This window comes from Pristis pectinata, chromosome 4, assembly GCF_009764475.1.
Source record: "Pristis pectinata isolate sPriPec2 chromosome 4, sPriPec2.1.pri, whole genome shotgun sequence".
Taxonomy (NCBI): Eukaryota; Metazoa; Chordata; class Chondrichthyes; order Rhinopristiformes; family Pristidae; genus Pristis; species Pristis pectinata.
In genome coordinates, this window is record NC_067408.1 from 99,996,922 (window position 1) to 100,024,385 (window position 27,464).

At 43.9% G+C, this 27,464-nt stretch overlaps 1 protein-coding gene across 1 annotated transcript; it reads right to left on the reverse strand.

The window, feature by feature from the left end:
- Nucleotides 1–625: 625 nt before the first annotated feature.
- On the reverse strand, nucleotides 626–27,464 carry LOC127569679 (uncharacterized). The gene is made up of 9 exons (XM_052014480.1): nucleotides 27,213–27,464; nucleotides 24,235–24,346; nucleotides 21,789–21,941; nucleotides 10,564–10,637; nucleotides 10,105–10,302; nucleotides 8,210–8,347; nucleotides 6,530–6,619; nucleotides 4,561–4,704; nucleotides 626–754 (listed from the first exon to the last, which is right to left on the reverse strand). The coding sequence occupies exons 1-9, from the start codon at nucleotides 27,462–27,464 to the stop codon at nucleotides 626–628; spliced, it is 1,290 nt and encodes a 429-aa protein (XP_051870440.1).

The following is a 27,464-nucleotide window of genomic DNA, read 5'->3' on the forward strand; positions in this document are numbered from 1 at the left end:
ATACTTAGAAGCTGAAAAAGGAATTAATCAAAAAGAGGCTTTTTTAAAAAAAATCAATAAAACTGGAATAAAATAGTTGAAATAGATTGTTTTGCACTTACTTTATTGAAGTTCAGGATGCCAGCCTGTAGAAAGACAATAGTTAGATCCATACAACCTTTGGTAGCTGACAAGCAATCACTAAAGTGCATGTTACAGTTATATTAGCAAACAATTCATCATCAATCTCATCACAAAGAATAATGAGAGGAATGGTAATATCAGTCTGAAAAACATCTGCATGAATTGATGTGTAATTTCATATCCCACACTACCTTAGCCAGAGAAGGGGGAAAATTTTAAAGTAATTATTCCTTCCAGTTATTCTGACATTACAAAAAAATCCAGTTGGATTGTTTTTGAAAATATGAATTCTGCAATATGTAATACCATTACTTAAGACAAAGCAAGGTATTGTAACAAACTGTCATGAAGACCAAGGTGTTTGCAGATAGTTATACCAAACACTCGAATACAATGATTGGTAACTCGATAACACCGTACAACAACAAAAATATCAGATGGTACTGGTAAGAAGAGTAGATGTGAGTACAACGGAGCCAGTGGTTTCCAATGCCACCTATCATCAGTCTTTAGAATTCGCTGACCAATCAAATGGAAGGTAAATAATTTTGACTTTTCCATGGTCCAGGATTTCTTCCAGGGCTTCCTTCTTTGGCGACTCTTGCAGGTGTTCCAACACCCATTTCAGCAACTGTACAAATGAACAAATTGCAAATACATTCAACTAAATAATATATTGTCTTGACTTAAGGAATATTTTCAAGTATGATAGTAAACATGAATAAAGGTGAAGAAAGGTTTAATCTTTGAGAAATAATCACTTTTTAATCAGTGAGAATTTACATTTGTAATAGTACCTTATCACTTCAGGACAACCAGGAACTTGACATCCAATCAATTTCCTTTGAAGTTTAAATTCAAACATGCAAACTGCTAATTTGCACACAAGATCTTGCAAATAAGGATTACAACCAATTATGTTCTCAGTAATACAGTGATTGTGAAAATCAATGAGAATTTATACTGCTTTTTTAAACGGAATCATGGAATTGACTATTTTCAATGCAGCAGTCCTTCACCAGTAACACCATGCCATACAAGGCAACATTTAGGGCAGAGTAAAGAGGTTGATTTTAAAGAACATCTATAAAAGGGTTGCAGGGAGAACGTAACGTTTAGGGGGAATATGGAGCTCTATCCTTTGGGCATTTTGAGCAGTAAGAAATTGGGAATGGACAAGAGACCAATGGATACACAGAATTTAGATTGTGTATGGTGAGAAGATTAGAGAAAGGGGAACCAATTAGAGAAATGCCAGACCCCCCTCCATCCCCAGCCTTACCAATGACATCAAAGGTGATTAAGAAAAAGTTTGAGTTAAGTATAACTGTGCTTTGGAATGAGCATATGTTGGGTGAAAAAGGTGAGGCTGACTATAAGAGTGTTAAATAGCGAAGTCTAGCATCACAAGAGATGCGGAGGAGGGTTGCTGTCACAACAGATGGGCTGTGCAATGTTGCAGGAGTGGAAGTAGGCAATTTTGATGATGGAGTTGATTTACATTTGGAAGCTCATCTTGGAGCTAAATAAGACAAGGACAACTGATGATCTATTCAGCCTCAAACAGTTGTCTAAGCGAGAAATAACCTGGCGACTAGGGCACAGAATTTGTGACAGAAATAAAGTTGGGCCAATACGTACTTCTCCTGCCCGTGGTAGAGAACCACTGGTGGAGTGCTGTTTACACCTTCCAGAAGTTAACATTCTGGAGCTCAGAAGATGCTGCATCGGTGGCAGCGAAATTATTGAAAATGTTCTGAGGTACAGGATTAATCTGCACTTGGAGAAGAAGGGAGTTATCGGGATGGTCAGCATGACTTTGTTGAGGGGAGAACAAATCTGATTAATTTGATAGAATGTTTCAAAGCGATAACTAACTGTGTTGATAAGGGTACTGCAGCTGATGTGGTCCACAAGGACTTACCTGAAGGCCTTTGACTAGGTCCCACATGGGAGATTGGTCCACAAGGTAGGAATCCATAGGATCCAGGGAAATTTAGCAGTTTGGATCTGAAATTGGCTTGCTGTTAGGTGGCGGAGGCTGATGCTTGAAGGTTGTTTTTGCAACTGGAAGCCTGTAACCAATGATATACTGCAGGGATTGGTGCTGGGACCATTGCTGTTTGCAATATACATGAACGATCTGGATATAAATGTGGGAGATAGGATTAGTAAATTCACAGATGGCACCAAAATTGGTCATGGTGTTGACAGTGAGGAAGGAAATCTTTGTCTATGGGATTATATGGATGCATTGGCAAGATGGGCAAAGTACTGTGTGGAGTTCTGGTTACCACAAGGAACAATTTAGTTATAGTGGAAGGAGTGTAGAGAAGATTGGCCTGGGTGTTGGAGACATAAGAGACAGTTGATGCTGTATTCTACAGCAAAAAAAAACTGCTGGATTAACTCCATTGGTTACAGAATTGATTGATTGATTGTTGACAGACAGATTGTTGGCAGAATCTCAGGTGGCGATCAGGAGGCATACAGGAGTGAGATAGATGGGCTGGTTGAGTGGTGTCGCAACAACAACCTCAACGTCAGCAAGACCAAGGAATTGATTGGAAGGGAAAGTCGGGAGAACACACATCAGTCTTCATTGAGGGATCAGTGGTGGAAGAGGTGAGCAGCTTCAAGTTCCTGGGCATCAACATCTCAGAGGATCTACCTTGGGCCCAACATATTGATGCAATCACAAAGAAGGCATGCCAGCGGCTCTACTTCATTAGGAGTTTGAGGAGATTTGGTATGTCGCTAAGGACTCTTACAAATTTCTACAGATGTATGGTGGCGAGCATTCTGACTGGTTGAATCACCACCTGGTATGGAGGATCCAATGTGCAGGATCGAAAGAGGCTGCAGAGGACATCTTCAAGAGGCGGTGCCTCAAGAAGGCAGCATCCTTCATTAAGGACCCTCACTACGTGGGACATGCCCTCTTTATGTTACTACCATCGGGGAGGAGGTACAGAAGCCTGAAGACCCACACTCAACATTTCAGGAACAGCTTCTTCCCCTCCCGCCATCAGATTTCTGAATGGTGTATGAACACTACTTTGTTCATTTATTTATTTTTGTAGCTTACAGTAATTTTTATGTCTTTATGTCTTGCACTGTACTGCTGCCACGAAACAACAAATTTCACGACATATGTCAGTGATAATAAACCTGATTCTGAACTCAGCAAGTCAGGCAGCATCTGTGGAAGCAAAGGGATAGTCGACGGTTTTGGTCGAGGCAAAAGGATGGCCAGTATAAAGAAGTGAGAAGGAGAGGTGAGGCAGAAGGAGAGGTGAGACAGAGACTGGCAGGTAATAGTGGGGTGACCTGAAGGCAAGCATCCCGTATACCTTCTTCACCACCTTATCTATCTGTGCTGCCACATCCAGGGATCTTTGGACTTGTACACCAAGGTCCCTTTATTGTACACCAATACTCCCTAGGGCCCTATCATTCATGGTATATGTCTTACCCTTGTTAGACCTGCCAAAATGCATCACCTCGCATGTAACAGTATTAAATTCCATCTGCCATTGTCTTGCCCAGCTTACAGCCAATGAATATCATTCTGTAGCCCAGGACAACCTTGTCACTATCAAGTTCTGCAAAGCTTGAAATGGTGTCATTAACAATTAATCCATGGGACCTTAAAATGAAACTATTGAAGCACTAATCACGCTGAATAATTTAACAACAATTTGCGCTTCCATGTTATTTTTGACAACAGACCCAACCCAAGGAATTGAACAATTATAAGAAAATGTTTTGAAAACCTCTTTATTCATTTAAGATTAAATCCTGATAAATGTATATGCAAGTTCTTTTTAGATTTATTTTTCAGGATGTGGCCATCCTTGTCTAGGCCATCATTCATTTGCCAAGCTAATTAACTTTGGAAAAAAATTGGTGGCAATAACGGCTCGGTATTTTATTTTGAAGTCAGTATAATGTGGTGACTTGGAGTAAAATGCAGATGATGTTGTTCCCATGCATTTGCTGCTCTGTCATTCTTGATGGTGGGCTGGTGCTGCAGGCAATAAATGTTTAGGGTGGTGGAGGGGGTGCCAATTAAATGGGTGCTTTGTATGAGATGGTGTCAGAAATTGCGGTAGTTGCACTTATCCAGCAAGTGGAAAGTTTATTAGGACATTTTATTCTAATTTTTACCAAACGTTTTCCAATTGTATTATTTTTAAGCTAACTGCTACCAATAGTCACATTCATGTGTGGTTAAGTAGTCCATAGATAAAATTATGAAATGTGATTAATTTTTATTAATTGGATTAGCCTTAACTTTGAACATTTTAATCTATAAATTGATGCAGATGAAAATTGTCTTAAACTGTGATGTTTTAAATATTCTTATACTTTATTATCAGTTTTTTCACTTGATTCAAGAGCATGGATTGGAAAGTAACATGAAGACTTCTTTACCTTTTCATCTGTTCCACCAAAATCAATCTTATATCGTTTGAAAATCTGACTGAGACCAACTTCCTTCCTCGACACATCGACTTGGCAGCCATCATCACAATCAAGAAAAGCTTCAGCTGAAATCTTCAGCTGCTTGTCAACATCCTGCAATTGGTGATTAAAACAGAGTTTTGGTTTGCCACATTCTATATCATCTGCTTTCCACTACCCAACTAAATTTATATTAGCAGCCTTGACTTGCATCTGACAGTCACTTAGTAGATTAAAATAGCAACTGTCCAATAGATGCATACAAATAATGCAGGCTCCAGAAACCCTTCAGGAGTTTACCTATTTTGGCCAGTATTTCATGTGCACCCACAGACTGTGAGAAGCCCACTGATTGTAGGAAGCCCATTTAACTGTGGCGGAGAAAACAACTGAGCTTGATTTCACCTTCAGTCAATACTTAGGGATATGCAATCCTCTCAGGTGCCATACAGTAGCCCTGGTTGCCCTTGCCTATCAATAACTTGGGGACCCAAGTGTTATCTGTAGTACGCCCAAACTGAAATCAGCTAACTTGATGAACGTGAAATTAGTATCAAAATTTGGGCAAATTGTACATTTCTTGGCAGATACACTTTAGAAAGAGCCTGAACAGTCTGTGAACAACCTCCAAACTTTTTCTAACATTGTAATGTGACTCAGTTTACAATTCTGCTTTTTGAATTAGTCAGCTAACCAGTTCAAGTTAGCTAGAGGAGCAAATGTCTCCTGCAACACACAAAATGCTGGAGGAACTCGGAGGGTCAGGCAGCATCTATGGAGGGAAATGGACAGTCAATGTTTCAGGTTGAGACCCTTCACCTGGACTGAAAGATACAGGGGAGATAGCCAGTGTAGAGAGGTGGAGGGAAGGGATGGAGCAAGTGCTGGCAAGCAATAGGTGGATCCAGGTGAGGATGGGGGAGGGGAGAGTGGAAACAGCACCAGAAGTACTTTAGATCTTGTCTGCGGCCAAACTGGGAGGCCTGGAAATGGAGCTGGAAGCAAGGTGGGACAAGATGGTGGCAAAGACAAGTACCAAGAAAGGACACGTGGTAATAGTGGCTCGTCTGGGTGAGAGTTTGGTTGAAGAGCGGGAGAGCAGCAGAAATCACAGAGGGGGAGCAGTGAGGGAGGGTCTCACAGATCTCCCACCAAAGAGAAGAAGAGAACTTCTTCAAAGTGGGCATACCTTGAAGAGACTTCGCAGTGGAGTAACAAAATGGAAACACAAGCGACTGAGGATGCTGGAATCTAGAGCGACACACAAAGTTCCTCCAACATTTTGTGTGTTGCTCCAGATTCCAGCATCAGCAGTCTCTTGTGTCTCGAGCAAATATCTCCTGTTGGGCCATGAGTTTGCCCTGCTTTGTCCATTATGGCCAGCAAGTATAGTCTTAAACTTTCAATCAGAATGAGATTTAAAATGTTAAAGTAATATTCTGATATTATCAGACTTTAGAAAAAGAGAATGGGTTGTTGGGAACTACAGGCAGTTATTTATGAGATTTAAGATTTCCAACATAAAATAAATGAAGCAACACACAAAGGAGCTGGAGGAAATCAACGGGTCAGGCAGGCTCTATGGAGGGAAATGGACAGTCGATGTTTCAGGTCGAGACCCTTCATCAGGACTGCAAAGAAAAAGGGGAGACAGCCGGTATATAAAGGTGGTGGGGGAGGGGGGAGCAAGAGCTGGTGGGTGATAGGTGCATCCAGGTGAGGGGGGTGATAGGCAAGTGAGGGAGGGTGGGGGGGAGTAGGACTGATGTAAGAAGCTGGGAGGTGACAAAGGGCTGAAGAAGATGGAATCTGATAGGAGAAGACAGAGAACCATGGAATAAGCATAAAATAAATCATTGGTGAACTGCATCCTAAATGAGGAGATGACAACAGAAAGTGAAAGCCTTTGAACATGTTTTAAAATGGTGGTTGAACAAACCTGGGCAGTGTACGCCTTGATTGGAGGGCAGCTTATGACTCCATAGTTCAATGCAAAATGAATAAGTGGTTCCACTTCCTCCAGTGCGGCCTGTAAAATTAAAGCTGGAGTTACATTTCAAATAGCAAATTAAAAATCCCATAGAATGTCAAGAGAGCTGATCGGGAGCTGAACGGATAAGTAAAATGACGAGCGATTAGAACCTCAAGGTCATGCTTTAGGACTGAATGGGATTTGTTGCTCAAAGCAATTGTTCAATCTGCTTTTGATAACCTCAGTGAAGAGGAGACTCCATCACGAACAGCAAGCACAGTATGTAACACTGAAATAAATCATCATCTCACTTGAAAGGTATGTTTAGGGCCCTTGACCTCTGAGTCCTTGGCCTTGTTGTCTCTTCTAATGAAATTCAATGGGAACCTGAGACACAGCACCTTGTCTTTCAATTAAACCCTTTACAGCATCCCAGGCTCAAAGATTGAGTTCAGCAATTTCAGACCATAAGCTTTTCCCAGACATCAGCTGTTCATGATGAGTCTTTTGTTACCATCTGTAGCTCCATCTGTTTCTTTACTTGTCCCGTTACCACCCACTTTTGCCTCGGACCATTAATCCCTTTGTCACTTAAACGTTCCATCTTTCACCCCTGCACAGACCTTTCAAAATCTTCTCCTCTCCCCACACTTTTCACACTTCTGGATTTGTTTAAATCCTGTTACATCTCTAACTTTATGCAGTTTTGATAGAAGGTCACCGATTTGAAATGGTAACTTTATTTCTCCCTCTCCAGGTATTGCCTAACTTGATTGAGTATATCCAGCAATTCCTATTTTATGTCACATATAAAATGTTTGAACCACATTAGTTGTGAGAGAAATACACAATAATGGGATTTCAATGGAAATGGAATTGAAATGGAAGTTCTAATATTTGCATTCTCATACATATGCCCCAAAATACCCCTGTAGATCGATTTGGATTCTAAACAATAATGTTGTTGAGATTTGGTTTACCTAAGTTGTGAAACTTTGTATGTTTAAAACAGTGAGATCAGCTTACATCACAGATTGTATTATTGATGTGATATTAATTTAATGTTCAATGGTAGATTGGAGTCCATTTTTGCATAGTCCAATAAATTTGTAATCATGAGCAAAATGGAAGAAGGTTAAAAACATTCAATGATTGCAGATTCTATGCCTTAAAGAGCAGAATAAGCATGGCACTCTTACAGCCCAACTTTTCAAATAAGTTGTTATGATCCTTTATTGTTTAAAATATTCGGTTGTTGGTGATTTGAAAGTTTGATCAGCCCAACAGTTGAAACAGCTCCTTCTTCACCAGGTCCTTTGTTTAGAAACTCAGTTCATATATTGGCCAAGCATTGCTGCATTGCTAGATTTTCTTTTGAGTTTTAATATGAACTTTGCTGTAATGATTTGATGGTACAGTTGCAGTCCAGGCGAAGTAAAAACATATCTTCCCAGGGGTATCCAAGCCATCTTATAAGATTGAAGCTTGGAGAAAAGAAAGCAAAGACTAGGAGTTTGCAATCAAAGAAAAGACAATTCACCAAAATGCATAAGTGCTGGAATACCCATTATAATTATGTTAAGAGTTTTACCCATGGAATTAACTTATTTATATAAATTCAGCAGTATACTCAAGCAGTAAAGCAACCTTAAGACGTGGATCTCTGTTTGAGAATGGTTTCATAATTTGAGCCGGACCTTTTCGATTACCACGAAGTACACCATTTTGAATATCGTTCAGCGAAAAGACTTTTCCACCAATCTCGTAACTTATCGAATTAAAAAACTGAAATGGTACAAAATATACTTTACAGGACGTTATCTTAACCATAAAACAATTAAATAATGATCTAATTTGGACAACTACTCAAACTAAATGATTACATTTCCTTTAATATGGCATTTGATCTGTTCAACAACTTTAACCAGAAGATGGCAAATAAGGCGAGGGATAGTGGGATGCTCTTCTTGGAACAGAGAGGGTGAGAAGACATTTGAAAGAGGTGTTCAAAATCACAGCAAGACAGAATGGAGCAAATGAAGAGAAATTGCTTCTAATGGCTGTTATTTGAATAACCAGAGGGTACAGAGTTAGTGCAATTAGCAAAAAGAACTGGAGGTGTCCTTTATGCAATTAACAGTTAGGATTTCAAATGCACCAACTATAACAAGCTGCTAAATAAAGTTTCAGTCATCACCTTAAAAAAAAAACTGGGTAATTATGAAGAACAAAAAAATTGCAGGCATATGGGGAGAAAAGCAAATGACAGAGTCTTTATGTAGCAAGCTTTAAAATAGTTGACACAGACTTAATAGACCACCTTCTGGCTGCTATTTTATTTCTTTAATAAACTATGTAAATAGCAATGAAGGTGGTTGTCAGGAATTACAGAGGGATCTTGATCAGCTGGGTAAGTGGGCTGAGGAATGGCAAATGGAGTTTGATTCAGAGAAGTGCGAAGTGTTGCATTTTGGGAAGACAAATGAGGGTAGGACTTTCACACTGAATGGTTGGGTCCTGGGGAGCATTGTAGAACAGAGGGTCCTAGGAGTAAAAGTACATGGTTCGCTGAAAGTGGCGTCACAGATAGACAGGGTGGTGAAGACAGCTTTTGGCATACTGGCCTTCATCAGTCACGGCACTGAGTATAAAAGTTGGGAAGTTATGTTGCAGTTGTACAATACATTGCTGAGGCTGCATTTGGAATATTGTGTTCGGTTTTGGTCACCCTGCTATGGGGAAGATACCATTAAGATGAAAAAGGTATGGAAAAGATTTATGAGGATGAAGCCAGGACTTGAGGGACTGCGTTATACAAAGAGGTTGAGGATCTTAGGGCTTTATTCACTGGAGCATAGGAGAACGAGGGGTGATCTTATAGAGGTGTATAAAATCATGAGGGGCATAGATAGGGTGAATGCACAGTCTTTTTCCCAGGGTTGTGGAATCAAGAACTAGAGGGCATAGGTTTAAGGTGAGAGGGGAGAGATTTAATAGGAACCTGAGGGGCAACATTTTCACCCAGAGGGTGGTCCATATTTGGAATGAGCAGCTAGAGGAAGTGGTTGAGGCAAGTACATTAACAACATCTAAAAGACACTTGGACAGGTACATGGATAGGAAAGGTTTAGAGAGATATGTGTCAAATGTGGGCAAATGGGACTAGTTTAAATGGGAATCTTGGTTGGCATGGACCAGTTGGGCTGACGGGCCTAGTTCCATGCTGTATGACTCTATAAATACTAACTTGAAAATCTAGATAAAGAAAGCATCGCTTGGCTTTTAACTTGGAACTTAAAACCAATTTGTTTTCTCTCTTTTCCAGTCTTGAAGAAGGGTCTTCACCCTGAAACACTAAATAAGTTTCTCTTTCCACAGGTGCTGCCTGACCTTCTGAGTGGCCCCGGCTTTTTCTGTCTTCACATCACCTCCTGGCCCTGCTCCCACTTGACCCCATTTTATACAACGACCTCTCTATGTTAGAAGAGGCATCTATGTTCAAGGTGTCGTAAGAAGGAAAAATTGCAAGTTTGCCATCTTACTTTATGTCTTTGCCATGCGTTTTTTGGTGGCCTTTTCTTAATATTTCCATGAATGACTAATGCATTGTATAGGTTGATGAAGAATGCCAGTTTCTCTTTTCTACTGAGATCACTAACATCTAGATGCTGCAGCTGTGTTGTATGTTGACAATACTCCTCAAAAACTGGATTTGCAGCCATGGATTTATAATCTACTAACTACAAGAAAGAAAGATGAAATTGTTAATTATAAATCTGACCACATCGGCAACCAAGAAACCTTTGTTTAGCAGTTGCCTCTGTAATCAAACCAAATGGGCTGAAGTTATCCATGAGATAATTAAAAGTATACTGAAGCAGTAAAATTTAAGCAGCCATTTAACTCTTTGATTAACAGAGGTTGAAGTTTTAGATATGAATAATATGAATAATAGTTCAGCAAATAATAGGTGTTTTTCTAATAAAGAAGCATCGACTAACCTTGCCATCTGATGTAATGTGTTCTGAGAACAACTTCACAATTAAATCTTGCATGATTTCGGAATGTCTAGAAGCTTAAATGTGACAGATTATTTCAGCATGTTACTATTAAAAACAAACATGAGAAGCTGAATTCCTGCTTCAGAAATGTCTGCTTTTAAAATTTCTATCTTTATTTACAGATTGCTACATAGTCCCCATTCCCTGTATCTTTCATTCCCTGCAGCTCCATTCATAGACCTACTGATATTTCTGCACTTCTGCAGATGATCTCTTGGTAATTCCAAATGTTTTTACCCTACCATATCGCTCCATGCCTGAATTTGCAAAGTCTCCATGTTCTGAGTTTCACTCTCTGAACTTCCCTGCCTCACTAGTTTTTTCCTTCTTTCAAGCACTCCTGGAAACCCAGCTCTTTGATAAATTGTTGTCACCTGCCTCCATATCACTTCTTATGACTTGGGGCCGTATTTAGAGTGATGATTGCTCCAGTGAAACACTTGCCTATGTTAAAGCTGTTTTGGAGGTTCAATGGTTCTTGCTGTGGGAGTGCACCTGGAGATGCAGAGCGTTACTTCATCATTCTCCCTCCTTCTGAAGAAATGACATTCCTAGGAAGTTATTCTACTACTTCCTGGTAGGCTGTATTAAAACATTGATGGAGTAGACTTTCTGTTCGGTCTTTAAATATTCATTATTTTTAATCTTTCTCTTCCTAAAGCACAATAATTTGATCAATTATTCAATAAATCCAGGAACTGGTACTTCAACATAGTGTGAGTCAGTTTGAACAAAACAACCTGTTCCTGGTCTCCTTTCAGTAAGTACTGTGGAAAATATCTCATTCACAAGCATGGTAGTGCACATCAAATTTCTGGATCAGTGTAATTGCACACAGAATCCATTGTTAACACATTTCGCTGGAAAATATGATACTCCACCAAATTTCTAGGAAAAGGTTAAATTTGTTTAATGGGGAGTTCATCGAGGTCAGTGTTTGATTTAAGCACAAATGTGGGAATTGTAAATTTGTGACTTTTAGGATATAAGAATTGAGTGCACCAAGAGCTTGAGAAACCAGAGAGAAAAGGATAAATGCCTAGAAATCAACAGGCACTTTCAATGGCACATTAATTGGTTGCAGTGAGCACAGCAATGGCCATCTTCTTCCTGGATCTGTCACATGGAAATTCAGTAATGCCTGAGGACCCATCCTTTGGACACCACAAAATCAGCTTCACAGTATGCCAAGTGTGCAGATGAAAGTGTTCTAGTCCAAGGAATGAAGGGAGAGAGAGCCCTGGAGATCTTGAGAGGGTAATTGATCAGAAAGGGGACTGGGGGTCAGTGGTACTGAGACCTAGAATGCCCAAGGAGGGGTGGGTGATTTGGGAGCCTGGTGCCTTTGGGGATGGAGAGAGGTCAGACAAAGTTTCTGAGCTTACTGGTGGTGGAGAACAACCGTAGGGGTGGTGGGAGCCCCAAAGGAATGCCAGTAGATAAACAACTTAGGCACCCAGCTAGGTCTGGTTCTTACTTCCAGCTGGGACCTCTGCAGAGCAATGAGCACTCTAAACGCTTGGTGGGGTTCTGACTGACCAACGGCAGGATGCAACAGAACAACTTGCCCTAATTCCTCCCCCCCCCCCCACCCCAATGTCATTTAAAATAAAACAATGTGCTGAGAATTCTGTCACATTCACATCTACTGTGGAAAACATCTCATTCACAAGCATGGTAGTGCCCATCAAATTTCTGGATCAGTGTAATTGCACACAGAATGTATTGTTAACACGTTTCACTGGAAAATGTGATACTCCACCAAATTTCTGGGAAAAGGTGAAAAGATGGTTAAATTTGTTTAATGGGGAGTTCGTTGAGGTCAGGGTTTGATTTAAGCACAAATGTGAGAATTGTAAATTTGCGACTTTTAGGATATAAGAATTGGCTCCTCGGGATGGAAGGAAGTGTCTACTGAGTGAAGTATAACAATGTAGGATGAATCACAAGCAAACTTGAAGAGCAAAGCGGCTGCGAACCAAAATGCGGACAGCAAAGGGCCTCAGAGTGAAGCAGGGAATGTCGGCTGTGTGGAAATGGACCGGGCAATGTGAAGAGTGACGAGCTAGCTCACCAGGTGCGGTGAAGCATTAACAAACTGAGAAGGCGGAGCAGAGCGAAATGTCGGGCACAGGGAGGGGCAGCGGGCGCCGAGGAGAAGCGCAGAGACAGCAGGATAATCCAGAAAGGATCTGGCAGACTGGGTGCGGATCCGGCAGGGTGGAGCTCAAGGCGGGGGGGGGGTGGAGCTCAAGGCGGGGGGGGGGGGTGTGGAGCTCAAGGCGGGGGGGGGGTGGAGCTCAAGGCGGGGGGGGGGGTGGAGCTCAAGGCGGGGGGGGTGGTGGAGCTCAAGGCGGGGGGGTGTGGAGCTCAAGGCGGGGGGGTGTGGAGCTCAAGGCAGGGTGGGGGGTGTGGAGCTCAAGGCGGAGGGGGGGGTGTGGAGCTCAAGGCGGAGGGGGGGGGTGTGGAGCTCAAGGCGGAGGGGGGGGGGTGTGGAGCTCAAGGCGGAGGGGGGGGGGTGTGGAGCTCAAGGCGGAGGGGGGGGGTGTGGAGCTCAAGGCGGGGGGGGTGGAGCTCAAGGCGGAGCTCAAGGCGGGGGGGGTGTGGAGCTCAAGGCGGGGGGGGTGTGGAGCTCAAGGCGGAGGGGGGGGTGTGGAGCTCAAGGCGGAGGGGGGGGGGTGTGGAGCTCAAGGCGGAGGGGGGAGGTGTGGAGCTCAAGGCGGAGGGGGGGGTGTGGAGCTCAAGGCGGGGGGGGTGGAGCTCAAGGCGGAGCTCAAGGCGGGGGGGGTGTGGAGCTCAAGGCGGGGGGGGTGTGGAGCTCAAGGCGGGGGGGTGTGGAGCTCAAGGCGGGGGGGTGTGGAGCTCAAGGCGGGGTGGGGTGGAGCTCAAGGCGGGGGGGGGGGTGGAGCTCAAGGCGGGGGGGGGGGTGGAGCTCAAGGCGGGGGGGGGTGGAGCTCAAGGCGGAGGGGGGGGTGTGGAGCTCAAGGCGGAGGGGGGGGGTGTGGAGCTCAAGGCGGAGGGGGGGGGTGTGGAGCTCAAGGCGGAGGGGGGGGGTGTGGAGCTCAAGGCGGAGGGGGGGGGTGTGGAGCTCAAGGCGGGGGGGTGGAGCTCAAGGCGGAGGGGGGGGTGTGGAGCTCAAGGCGGAGGGGGGGGGGTGTGGAGCTCAAGGCGGAGGGGGGGGGGTGTGGAGCTCAAGGCGGAGGGGGGGGTGTGGAGCTCAAGGCGGAGGGGGGGGTGTGGAGCTCAAGGCGGGGGGGGTGGAGCTCAAGGCGGAGGGGGGGTGTGGAGCTCAAGGCGGAGGGGGGGTGGAGCTCAAGGCGGGGTGGGGGTGGAGCTCAAGGCGGGGTGGGGGGGAGCTCAAGGCTGGCGGGGAGGGGGGAGCTCAAGGCTGGCGGGGAGGGGGGAGCTCAAGCCGCGGGGTGGAACTAAAGCGGACCTGAAAGGAACACAGCAAGGTCGAGCTGAAACCGCCCTGAAAGGGAGAATGCGGGGGTGGGAACTAAAGACGCCCTGAACAGAAGGCAGGGTGAGTGCTCAGGCGGTCCTGAAAGTGACCGAGGTTGAGCTCGATAGGAAGAAAAGGGAGAAGGCGGGGTGCACACTCGTCTGTCTGGTAGGGAGAAGGCGGGGTGGAACTAAAGCGGACCGGAAAGGGAGAAGACGGGGTGGGAGCGCACGGGCCAGATAGGGAGAAGGTGGGGTGGAGCTAAAACGGACCTGAAAGACACATGGCAAAGTGGTGCTAAGGCGGACGGGAAAGGGAGAAGGCAGGGTGGAGCCAATGCCGACCTGAAAGGGAGAAGGGAGTGAGCTCAGGCGGACCTGAAAGTGACCGAGGTTGTGGTCAAGCGGGGCCAGACAGGGAGAAGGCGGGGTGCGCGCTCAAGCCGCCTTGAAAGGGACACGGCAGATTCGAGCTCCAAGTCCCCCGGACAGGGAGAAGGCGGGGTGGGAGCGCAAGCGGACCAGGTAGGGAGAAGGCGGGGTGGGAGCGCAAGCGGACCAGGTAGGGAGAAGGCGGGGTGGGAGCGCAAGCGGACCAGATAGGGAGAAGGCGGGGTGGGAGCGCAAGCGGACCAGATAGGGAGAAAGCGAAGTGCGCGCTCAAACTGCGAGGTGGAACTGAAGCGGACCTGAAAGGAACACAACAAGGTTGAGCTCAAGCCACCCTGGTAGGGAGAAGGCGGGAATGGAGCTAAAGCGGACCTGAAAGGGACATGGCAGGGTGGAGCTCAGGCGGCCCAATAGTGAGAAGACGGCGGGGCTAACGCCGACCTGAAAGGGAGAAGGCAGAGAGGATGATCTAGGGCGAGACACGGGCGAACTGGACAGCGCAAGGCGTCAGGTGACCAAGGATGCGCAGTGAGGCAGGGAGGGCAGAGGCGTCAGGTGACCCAGAGAGGATGTGGCAACCTGGGTGGTGAAGGGGTGATGGCGGGGTGAAAAGGGACCTGAGCGGTGAGCTTTTCACACTGAGGGTAGTGGGCACGTGGAACTAGCTGCCAGAGGAAGTGGCAGAGGCGGGTAGAGGTTTAAAAGACATTTATACATGTACATAAATAGGAAAGATTTAGAGGGATATGGGCGAAACGCAGACAAATTGCTCTAACTCAGGTAGGCAACTTGTCGGCATGGATATGTTGGGCTGAAATCTGTGACTCTAACATAAATTAGAAAGGAGGGAGACAGCCCAACTGATCTGCTATCATCCCTACCCTGAGGCAATGATTTGCTTGGAGGCTCAAATCACAGAAATGTGGTTTGAGAAGGCAAATCTGCCCATGGCTTTTCAATTTTTGTAGGAGTCATCCTTGTGGCTATTTGAGTGAGACTGCTAACCCAGCCGGAACTTTGGCGATGATTGACTTAAGTTTGCATCAGCAAATTGACTTAACTGAGCAACAGACTATCACTTTCTGGATTTTGAAAGGTAAAAGAATTGTACTTTAGCTAACTGTGCCAATGGCCTAATTCACTTCTGGGTAGAGAAGGCAACAGATAGATTACCAGTTCCTGACCCAGTGCTACACCAGGGAATGTAAATGTAGCAGGTGATAAAGGAGGTGTGACCTCCTTTATAGTGATATAGTGTTGTGGCCCTTTTTGAGATCACTTGCAGGGGTGCGTTGCTGAACAAAAAGAAAGCTTGTCTGTTTTTCTTTATCACCACACCTGAAATACCTGGCAGGCTTAGAACTATTAGGTATGTTTTGAAGGCAGAAATACACAAAGTTTTCTTAAAAGGGAACTACAGTAACATAGCATATGTAACATGTGATCAACAGGATGAGATACGAGATCAATGGTTCATTTACTCCTATCAATTATGATGCATCGCTATAGAACTCTGGTTAGGCTGCATTTAGAGTATTGCGTGCAAAATCTGGTCACCTCACTATTAGGAAGGACGTTGAGGCTTTAGAGAGGGTGCAGAGGAGGTTTACTGGGATGTTGCCTGGATTAAAGGGGATATGCTATCAGGACAGGCTGGACAAACTTGGTCTTTTTTCTCTGGAGCGGCGGAGGATGGGGGGTGATCTGTTGGAAGTGTATAAAATTATGAGGGACATAGATAGGGTGGACAAGCAATATCCTTTTCCCATTATGGAGCGGCATACCAGAGGGCATGCATTTAAGGTGAGAGGGGGTAGGGTCAGAGGAGACAGAAGGGGTAAGTTTTTTACTCAGAGAGGGGCGGATGCCTGGAGTGCATTGCCTGACAGGATGGTGAAGGCAAATACATTGGGGGCTTTTAAGAGGGGCTTGGATGGGCACATGAATGAGAGGAAAATGGAGGGATATGGGAATTCTATAGGTAGGAGGGATTAGCTATGTCAGCTCAACATTGTGGGCCGAAGGGCCTGTTCTGTGCTGTACTGTTCTATGTTCTAAGACACTGCCTATAAAAATATTTTCAGGATTTTCTCAAAGAGAAATGATGAATCTATTTGTTCGTCTTTTGGCCCTTTCTGATTTCTCTGCCTTCTGTCATAACCAGGTGACCTTCATTTCTGCTCTCTCAAATATTTCAGCTACTCAATCCCTGCCTAAACCTGCTATTACTCCTTTGTAGTCCCGCTCTTTGATTGATCTCTCATGTTTGATTTTACCTTAAGTATGCACACAACTGCTCTCCAGCTCTCTCGGAAGGAAGGACTGAAGCATCGAAATCATCAGTGCGAAAGGAAAACCATTGCTGGCCCCACTCTCTTGCTGATTGCCCCACACAGCCTGTGAGCAGTGTGTATCCTCACCACTCACCTCACCCACCACCATTAGTAAATCATTCACCCAAGTCTCATTTACTTCATGAATGCCAACTCACTTACAAGCACTGGCCTTGCCAACCTTTTGAGAGTAATTTCATTCGTATCTTGGCATGTGATGAAACATGCACCAAAATGGCACTGCACTGAGGCCCCACACCAGTTCACCAGCAGCACCAAACAAACCTCAAAATAAGATGCCACCCTGATGATGCAGGACTACACACAACCGAAGCAGTGAAAGCAGCATGCAATAAGTGATCCCATAAGTCATAGATCAAAGGGCTGCAGTCCTGCCCCACCCACAAAGGTCTGCACGCTTGCCCCACTCACAGGGGTCTGCAGCCTTGCCCCACCCACAGGGGTCTGCAGTCCTGCCCCACCTGCAGAGGAGTTTACCAGGAGCAGCACCAAACAAACCCAAAAATAAGATGCCACCCTGATAATGCAGGACTACACACAACCTAAGCAGTGGAAGCAGCATGCATAAGTCATGGATCAAAGGTCTGCAGTCCTGCCACATCCACTCGTGAATGGAGGTGAACATTCAAACAGCTAAAGGGGTGTATAGGCAATCAGAACATCCCCATCCTCAACGACAGCAGCAAGTAAGTGCCAAAGACAAGGCTAAAGTAACTCTAACGATCTTCATCCATTAGCATTGTGGTTGATCCATCTCAGCCTCCTTCTGAGGTCCACCCCCATCACAGAATTAAGTCTACAGCCACTTTGCTTCAGTCCACTTGACATCAAGGAAGGGCTGGTAACATTCTTCAGAGCCCCCACTGCAGCACACATCAGTGCAGTCCATAACCTGGGCAAATCCACGTGCCTGTTCTCTCTGATGCTTTTCACTTGAAGAGGAGATGAGTTGCCATCTCCTTAAAAAGCTGTGCATGCAGTGCTGTGCTGCATGTTGCAGCCCGTGGTGGTACAATTCACAGTTGCCTGAACTCAGGAAGTTCAGAAGTAGGGCAGTAACCTTCAGCTTACAGGTAGAGCAGTCCAGGTACAGCTCTCTGTCACCACTACCTTCAGAAATCAGAAACAATCAGAAGCTTACCGAACTTAAAGACTAAATAAAAACCGCACGCGCGCATACACACGCACGCACAAAGAACTTCAATAAGTTTAAAACACTAAACACCAGCTCCAAAGTTGGCTTGGTAATAGGAGACCGTGGGTGATGGTGGAGGGTGGAGGGTTGTTTTTGTGATTGGAAGCCTGTGACCAGTGTTGGAACACCGGGATTGGTGTTGGGACCCTTTCTGTTTTTTCATGTCGATTAATGGATTGGATATGCATGTAAGAGGTATGATTAGTAAGTTTGCAGATGACATGAAAATTTATGGTGTTGGTAGTCAGGATAGTCACAGGCTACAGGGTGATACTGATCAGTTGGTAAGATGGGCAAAACGATGGCAGATGCAATTTAATCCTGTACATGCAAGGTGGTGCACTTGGGAAGATTATAAGACATACACAATGAATGGTACAAGTCCAAGCATCCCTGAACATGGCAGTACAGGTAGAAAAAGTGGTGAAGAAGGCAATATGTGGTGCTTGCCTTCATTAGCTGGGACACAGAATATGAGAGAAGCGAGGTTATGGTACAACTTCATAAAATATTGGTTAGGACACAGCTGGAGTACTGTGGACAGTTCTGGTTGCCATACTTTAGAAACATAATTGCACTGCAGGAAAGATTCACCAGGATTTTGCCTGGGATGGAGCATTTTGATTATGAGGAGAGGCTGGAGAGGCTGGTTTTATTTTCCCTGAAGCAGAAGCTGAGGGGGAACCTGATAGAGGGGCACAGAATTACGAGGAACATAGATAGAGTAGATTGTAGGGATACCTAAAACTAGAGGACATACACTTAGGATCATGGGTAAGAGGTTTAGTGGGGATCTGAGGAAGAATTTATTCACCCCGGTGGTGTTTGGAATCTGGATTGCACTCTCCGAGGGCGTGTTGGAAGCAGGTACACTCACAAAATTTATCTGGACAAGCACTTGAATCGCCAAGGCACTGGAAGCAACAGACCAAGTGCTGGTAACAGAGATTCGTACAGCTGGGTACGATGGTCAGCTGGAAATTCTGGCTGAAGGGCCTGTTTCTGTACTGTATTATGCTATTTCTCTATGACTATGATTAAAAAAAAGTCTCAAAACTGCTTAGAAAAACAACATTTGAAGATATTTTCGGGCATTTAAAAATGAGCAATGCTTGCTTTTAAATGAATAACCCATCACAGAGATGCCCAATTTTTTGTACCCCAGTTCAGGGAGATTTATTTATTTACTTCTGCCCTCTCACTAAGTCTCCACATAAATTAAAAGCGCTGAATAAAAAATAGGTGTCCTTACGATGACATACAGTAGGTCTCCCTCCGAGTTGCGCAGCGTCCTGATTTGGAGATATATCTCTAGTCCTTCATCATCGCTGGGCCTAAATCCTGCAGCTCATTGTTAAAAGGCACGGTGGGAATACCTTCACCGGAAGGACCGCAAGTGACTGAATAAGACAGCTCACCACCATCTTCTCAAGGGCAGTTAGGGATGGGCAATAAATGCTGGCGTTGCCAAAGATTCCCAGTTCCCAAAAAATGAGTCATTAAAAATTCACCCAACTTCAAAGTTGAACCTGCGCACTGCTTCTAACTTGCTTTCCATTTTACTAGGTATTGTACTGTTGGTCAAGGACATGGTTGAAACAAGAAAGGGAAAAATATGCATACAATGATAGAGAGTGGGATTTCTTAGTTGGAATTGAAAATGATTTTGTCATTATTATCATGGGATGTGGCACGTGTTCACATTTATTACTGATAATAACCAAGATATATTAAATATTACCCATTTCAGTTATATCTTCTGTTTGGTGATCTTCCACTGAACACGAGTAGAAAAGGAATAAAACGTTACATACCGGAAGACGCGTTATATTGTGCTGCAGTTCTATAGTTTAATGAGGCAACAGAGTCATGCTCTACCAATCTGTACAGAGCGTTGCTGTCTTCAAATTCTTTTACACCCAAGGGATTTAAAAACTTTCTATTTGTCAAATCTCTTCCCAATTCAATCGCTGTAGATTTGTCTATGTTAAAATATAGATCAAAGGGTAAAAAGGTGTGAGCAATCCTTGTAGAAATGCTTAATCGTCAAAAGAACACATAACTATTTCAAAAATTATTTCGGAATTTTTGTTTAAAAATGAAATTTAGTTTTTCCTCTATCTCTGCTGTAAGGCACACAGGCATCAAAATAATTCTAAAGTCAGATGTTATCCTTTATCAATAATAAGGATAGCCTTTCCTTTGTCAACCATAATAGCCCCACTACTTCCAAATGCATCTCCCAACAACCCTTTCCCTATCTCACTGCACATCCAGATTAAAGAAAAATCTATTGGAGAAAAATCATTGAATCTAAACCTTTTCTAAAAGGGACTCAAGATGTTTGGTGTAGGGTAGGGAAGCAGATTAGCCAAAGGGAGCCCAGGGCACTGACTGGCAGTGGGTATGTGGTTTTCTTATGCACTTTTCACCATGAGGAACAGTATGCTTCAACTGGTCCTCAAGCTAAACTGCCTGGATGAGAACTCCTTCAATCTGAATCAATGCTGATTCACAATCTCCACTTCAACCACCAACCTACGATCCTCACTCTACCACAACATTCCTGAGATCTCCCCTTCCCTCTTCATCCCAAGATCTTAAGATCTTTCCTAGCCTGCTCAACTGGAGATTATCTACCTCCCAACCCAAAATAACTCCCTCTTCTCCAGCCCGCTATCTCTTCCTCCCTTCCCATCCCATCCCAAGGCTTCTCCCTCCCAATTCACCCGGACATCTCTCACGCTCTAACCAGCTTGAGGTATCGTCCTCTTGGTCCACCCAGAGATTGCTCCCTTGCTATCCAGCCCAAGGTTTCCCCCTTCCTATCCATCTGGTAATCTCTCGTTCCCTCCCCAGCCTTCCATCTCTCTTTCCCTACTCAGCCTCAGACCTCCCACTGGAGCCCAAGTTCTCCCCCTTCAGCCCTACCTCATTCTCTACAATCACACCCTCCCTTTCCTCCACATTCTCTCTTGTCTCCAGCTGGTAGCTCACACCAGGTCTTGAGACCTTGCCAATCTTGCATCTTGCCAACTGCTGGGTGAGGAGTAGAGAGAAGACAATATTTTCCATTCTATTGGACAGAGCCTGAAAACTCCTGGTATTCCCAAGTGCTCTGGCTAGTAAAGGTAACCCTGCTCACTCAGGGCCTTTTTCATTGGTTTCCATCTCATGCCCCCCAAATCTGGCACTTCTGGCAGCAGAAGTCAACTTTAGACCAGTGGGACATCACAGATGGAGAAAAGAAAAGTTGTGTCATATTGCTTCATGGGAAGGTGAACCATGCCGCGCCAATGAACACTCGACACCCATGGAAATGTTTTCAGGAGAATCATTTTCTTTAGTCACTGTTGATCCTGCTGAGCAAGTGCTTGAATATTGTGCCAATTGCAGTCATCTCTGCACAATTGGTTCCGATGACTTTGGCATCAAATGTATAGAGGTAATTAGATCTGGTGGCCCATACCCTGGCACGCGTTTGGTATGGTTGGTAACCAAAGATGAAGTTCTTACTTTGTGGTCATTTTTAATTAAGAGCCACTGTAAAACAATTACAATGCAGAAAGATAATGCATGCAGAGTGTGGTCATAAAAGAAGTGAAAATGTAACCAAATTAGTAATGACACAGAGATCCTTTGAATATGTGACAAGAAACTTGCTGGAGGTTCTAATCTCATCACAATCTCATATCAGACCACTGCAATCAAATCAAAGGAGGGGAGTTCTGAGCGATTTTCAAGTCATGAGGTGCGGGAGCGACTTCAGCGAGCAGACTCACCAATTTTTTTGTTGTCAACCAGCCAATTCACTAACTTTTTCCCAGTAAAGGTGTTCTGGTACAGTCTGAGACATATCCAGTTGCTGCCAATAATGCCACTTTCCTTGAAGTCCATGATCAGATCTGCATATTCATCTATTTTACTTACTGATTCTGCAAACCAAATAATAAAATCTTGCTAATTTTAACAGCGGATGCATTAAAGTTTTATCATAAGCGAGCATTCTAATCTTCTGTGGTCATGACCAGGATGCCTATTCACATACTATTACACCTGCTGTCCCTTTGAAAGATGCCACACTGCACCTTTTACAATAGTTAGGTACAAGATCATGTTTGACATGAATAGCTCGATACAAGATAGGATATTATTTGTGGAGGTGAGCTTTTCCTTAACACAAAATAAAAACTAAAGTTTCAAAATTAAAAATAAAGTTTCCCTCTCAATTACCAAACAAAATAGTTGGGTGGCACAGCGGTGCAGTGATCAGCTCTGCTGCTTCATGGCTCCAGAGATCCGCGTTCGATCCTGACCTTGGGTGCTGTCTATGTGGAGTTTGTGCACTCACCCTGTGAATGAATGGCTTTTCCACAGGTGCTCTGGGTTTCCTCCAACATGTCCAAACACATGCTGAGTGGTAGGTTAGCTGGCCACTGTAAAATGCCCATAGTGTGTGTGGGTAGCAGGAGAAGTTGATGGGATTGCGAGAGGGAAATGTAGGATTGGCATTGAAGGTGGCCTCATGGTCAGCATGGAGGCGATGGACTAATGTTTCTGTACTCTCTGACACTATGACCCTATAACATGCTAGTTCTCTAAATACTAAATTATACAGATTATCTACGCTTCAAACAAAAAGAAGCAGAGTTGGACTTTTAGGCCAATATTCTGACGAATTAGAAATGATAACTTTATGCTCAGTTCTACAGTCATTTCTCCGCTGGTAAGTACCTCCAGCATTTTCTGTTGTTAAAACAAAGTTATTTTGAGACACCACAATGAAGTAATAGTTTATAGCCATTAGAATTAAGTACTTCATTCTCAAAATCTGCACCTGAAATAATATTTTGTGAGGAACTTCAGTTACATGCAGGACCTCTGGGGACTGATGTAAACAGAACTATGCATTCCAACCACATGCAGGAGCTGAATTATAAAACCAAAACTATGCTTCCACATTTCAGTTCTATCACACATTTGATCCTATTTCACTTGATATTCGGGTTACAATCATAAAGTTGCCCATTGTCAACAAACTTGGGACTAGAAGCTTAACTGGACAAGCTGCATCAACACTCTGGTTTCAAGAGCAGGTCATTTGCTGGGTATCCTGACTCTCCAAAGACTTTCTACTATCTACCAGGTGCAAGTCAGAAGTGTGATGGAATACTCTTCACTTTCCTGGATGATACAGCACTAACTACTCTCTAGGAACTCAACACCATTATAGCTGTACACTTGATTGCCACTCTACCTGCCACACTAAACATTCACTCCCTCCACTACCAGCACAGCACCTCATCGGATCTTCATCACTAGCCAAACCACAACCTCTATCAGCAGGATGGCCAAGGGCAGGAGATGCTGTGAACACCACCACCACCTCCAATTCTCCCTTCAAGCATCCTGACTTAGAAATATATTGTCATTCCTTAATTGCTTCAGAGACCCAAAGATCTACTTAAAAATACAGTGGGATTGCAGTGGTTCAGGGAGAAGGCTCACTGACCTTGACTTTCTCACCAGCCACCTACACTTGGGGCAATTTACAGTAGTCAATTAACCCATCGACCTGCACTTCTTTGAGCTGTGGGAAGAATTGAAGCACCTGAGGGGAACCTACACAGAACGTCACACTGAGAACATAACATTCCCACTTTTGCTTTTTCCAGCAATGCTTACATCCTTTGAATGAATAAAAGAAGTACAATAGGTTATTGGTTTCTCATTCCAGAGCTGTAGCACAGGAAAATTCTACATTGCATTAGCTTTGCAAAGCAGAAGAACCTAATTGTATAAACCCTACACAGAAACAACCATCCATTTTGAAACATGGTTGACCTGTTTAAAGCAGGATTGCACTTCCATGCTTCTAGTAACATACTTCACATTTATACGTGTGCTCCAATCATGGACAGATTGAATAAGTAACATCCTTTTGCCTTGCTCTTTATTCAAGCTTTCAATACAACAGCTCATTCATTTCTTCTTTTGCAATACGTATCATCCAATGTGCAGGTATCCACAATGATATTCACCCTTTCTGTGTTACATCTATAGCATCCATAGCCCACTGTCATCTTCCAATATTCTACTTGGAGTTTTCAATGGAAGCTGCAGCAGATGTAAGGCCAAGGTAGAAACAGTTAGCTGCTATACATAACCAGGTACATTTTTACCTTGATAGTCACCACTCATGAGCTTGTAAGCTTCCATTGTACTTACCTTCCTTCCGTATCCCTTCTTCAACAATTTCTGATTCTGGGATTGGTGGTGCATCAGCAGGTACAGGTTCATTTTTAACTAGATCAATCAGCTTGTCAAGCTCTTCTTGTGACTGATAAGAAAAGAAGTGATTTATTATTTCACCATATTCTTGCATTGTAGCTACCTGATAGAGGGACATCAAATATGTTAATTTGCTACCAGAGGAATTCAGTGGCTCAAGCAGCACCTGTGGAGGCAAAGGGATGGTCGACGGTTTGGGTTGAAACCCTGCAACAAGACTGTGAGTGTGGAGGGAAGATAGCCAGTACATAGAAGGAAGAGGGAGAGGTGAAACAGAGGCTGGTAGGTGATAGGGTGGAACCAGATAAGGGAAGAATGATGGGCAGATGGAACCAGGTGGGGGAGGGGATAGGAAAGGTGAACCCTGGTGGATAGGTATGTGGGTAATGGGCAGACGAAGCAGGTGGGAGAGTGTGATGAGTCTTGGTAATGAGGGGTGGGGGGTGTGAAGAAGGTGAATAAAGGGTAGACTGGTGGGAGTGAGAAAGGAATACAGGGGAGAGCGTTACCTGAAGGTGGAAAATTCAATGTTCATACCAGTGGGCTGTAGGCTACCCAAGCAGAATATGAGGTGTTCTAGTTTGCATTTGGCCTTGCCGTGGCAGTGGTGAAAGCCAACCTGTTCACAGTTTTTAAGCTAGCAAGAAAACCTGTGGAGACACCCTCATCCCACAAACCTACACTCTGTTTGGAATCAAGCAGATTGAAACTCCTTGTTTGAAATAGTTAAATTCCTCCTGGCCTCAGTATACATGGAGAAGGTAACTAGATTATTGCATTTACCATTTATATTTAATATTTCCAATATCTGCATACTTTTCTCTTCCTCATTGATAGACTGTGTGTTGAGTGGTGTGTTGAACCAGGTGCTTCAATAAAATAGATACTCATTCTATTTGTTTGAAATAGGAGTTGCAAGAAAACTTAAATTCTTTCTGTACACAATGAATTACAACTTACAGAATCCTAGAAAATTGCCTCCATTTTATTTCAATATTAGAAATTAGAGACCATTAGATCCAATAACAGATGATATCCAAGATTTTTTTTCCTGAGGGCTTATTAATCCACAGTGGTGAAACATAAATCTAAACTCAAAGATTGATCATAGCTTTTGATAGATATGGAACTGTCATTTAACCAGAGGTGACCTTTCAATTTTCTTTTTTTTTTCTATCCTGTTATACTAAATCATTTTAAGTGTGTTGACTTTCTTTTCCTGTGTTAATAGTTTTGCTTTTGAGAGTTTACAGAACTAATTGAAATAAGGTGAAGCCTGAGGTTGTGAAAAGGCCTGGAAATTCAATCACAGTGTATAATTTTAAACCACACCAGGACTGAATCATATAAAGCTTATAGTGCACCTCGTGGGAAATGTGCATGGTGTGTACACATCTACAGCACAGACTGTGCAGGGGCGATGTTGATCATTGTGCAGTGTACTTTTGATGAAATACACGACAATGCTGGAGGAACTCAGCAGGCCAGACAGCATCCGTGGAGAAAAGCAGGTGGTCAACGTTTCAGGTCAGGACCCTTCTTCAGGATTGAAGATAGAAAAAGGGGAAGCTCAATATATAGGAGGGAAAAGCAGAGCAGTGATGGGTGAACAAAAGAGGGGAGGCGTGGTGGGCACAAAGTGGTGATAGGTAGATGCAGGTAAGAGATGGTGATAGGCAGGTGCGGGGGAGGAGGGGAGAGCAGATCCACCTGGGGATGGGTCAAAGGTAAGGAGAGAAATAAAAAGAAAGAAAGGGGAGGGTAAAAAAAAGAGAGATAGGCTAGGAACGGGAAGAAAAGAAGAAGCATGGTGGGGGGAGGTGTGGGGATTACTTAAGGTGGGAGAATTCAATGTTCATGCCGTTAGGCTGCAAAATTCCAAGACGGAAAATGAGGTGCTGTTCCTCCAGTTTGCGCTCAGAATTCTCCTGGCAGTGGGGGAGGCCAAGGACTGACATATCAGTGATTGGAGGGGGAGTTGAAGTGACTGGCAATGGGGATATACAGATCGCGGTTATGGACAGAGCACAGGTGTTCTGCAAAACGGTCACCTAGTACTTTTGATGTTTCTCTTATCAAAGTGGTTCACGTATATGCAATTAATACAAAATGTGAGCCTTGTAAAGATCTGAACAGTACGACCAAGCCTTGCACCTCTGTTATTTAAAGCATTCATCAATAACTTGCAGATTTCATGGGGTTTAGTGATGCAGGATATTGGATAAACAATATTTTGGGTGATTTCTGAGCATTTTGGAATGCCTTTTTAAAAAGAAACCTACTGAATACTGAAAGGCCTAGATAAAGTGAACATGGAGAGGAAATGTTTCCATTAGTTGGAGAGACTCGGATCTAAAGGGCAAAGCCTCAGAATAAAGGGATATTCCTTTGGAACTGAGATGAGGAGGAATTTCTTCAGCCAGAGGATGGTGAATCTGTGGAATTTGTTGCCATGAAGGGCTGTGGAGACCAAGTCATTTAGTGTATAGGTTCTTGATTGGTAAGGGTTACGGAGAGAAGGTGGGATAACTGGGTTAAGAAGAAAAATCAGCCATAACTGAATGGTAGAGCAGACTTGATGGGCCGAATGGCCTAATCCTATATCTTGTGGTCTTAAAAGAAGTCCTTTAGAAGGTCTTCTTAGGTAGTTCCCCAGGATCGAGGATGACTTATTCCTGCTGCAGTTTTGTGTGCTCTAAGGTGACTAATGAGGCCACATAGGGAACAGCAGAGTTTTCCACAGATGGGGCAAGAGTAGAGTGATGGGGTGAATGGATGGGTAATTCATGAGGAGATGCACTTCCTCCTCCCTCCACTTATACTGGGCTTCTGTGTGCTCCAACATTTTGTCACATGAATAAAGTTCTGGGCTATATTAATTTACCATGCTACAATACATAATCAGTTTTACCTACCAACTTCTGAAGATCTTCATTTCCTCCGACGTGGATGTTGTTAAAGTAGATTTGTGGTACAGTAAGGCGCCCAGTGAGGTCTATAATCTGTTGGTGTATCACAGGATTCTTCACTACATTAACTTCAATGAATGGGAGACCCATATTAATCAGGTGATCCTTTGCATGATGACAATGAAGACATCCTGCCATGGAGTAAAGAGTGATTCTGCCTGCTAATTCCTGCTGGATCACTGGCTCTTCCTGCTCCAT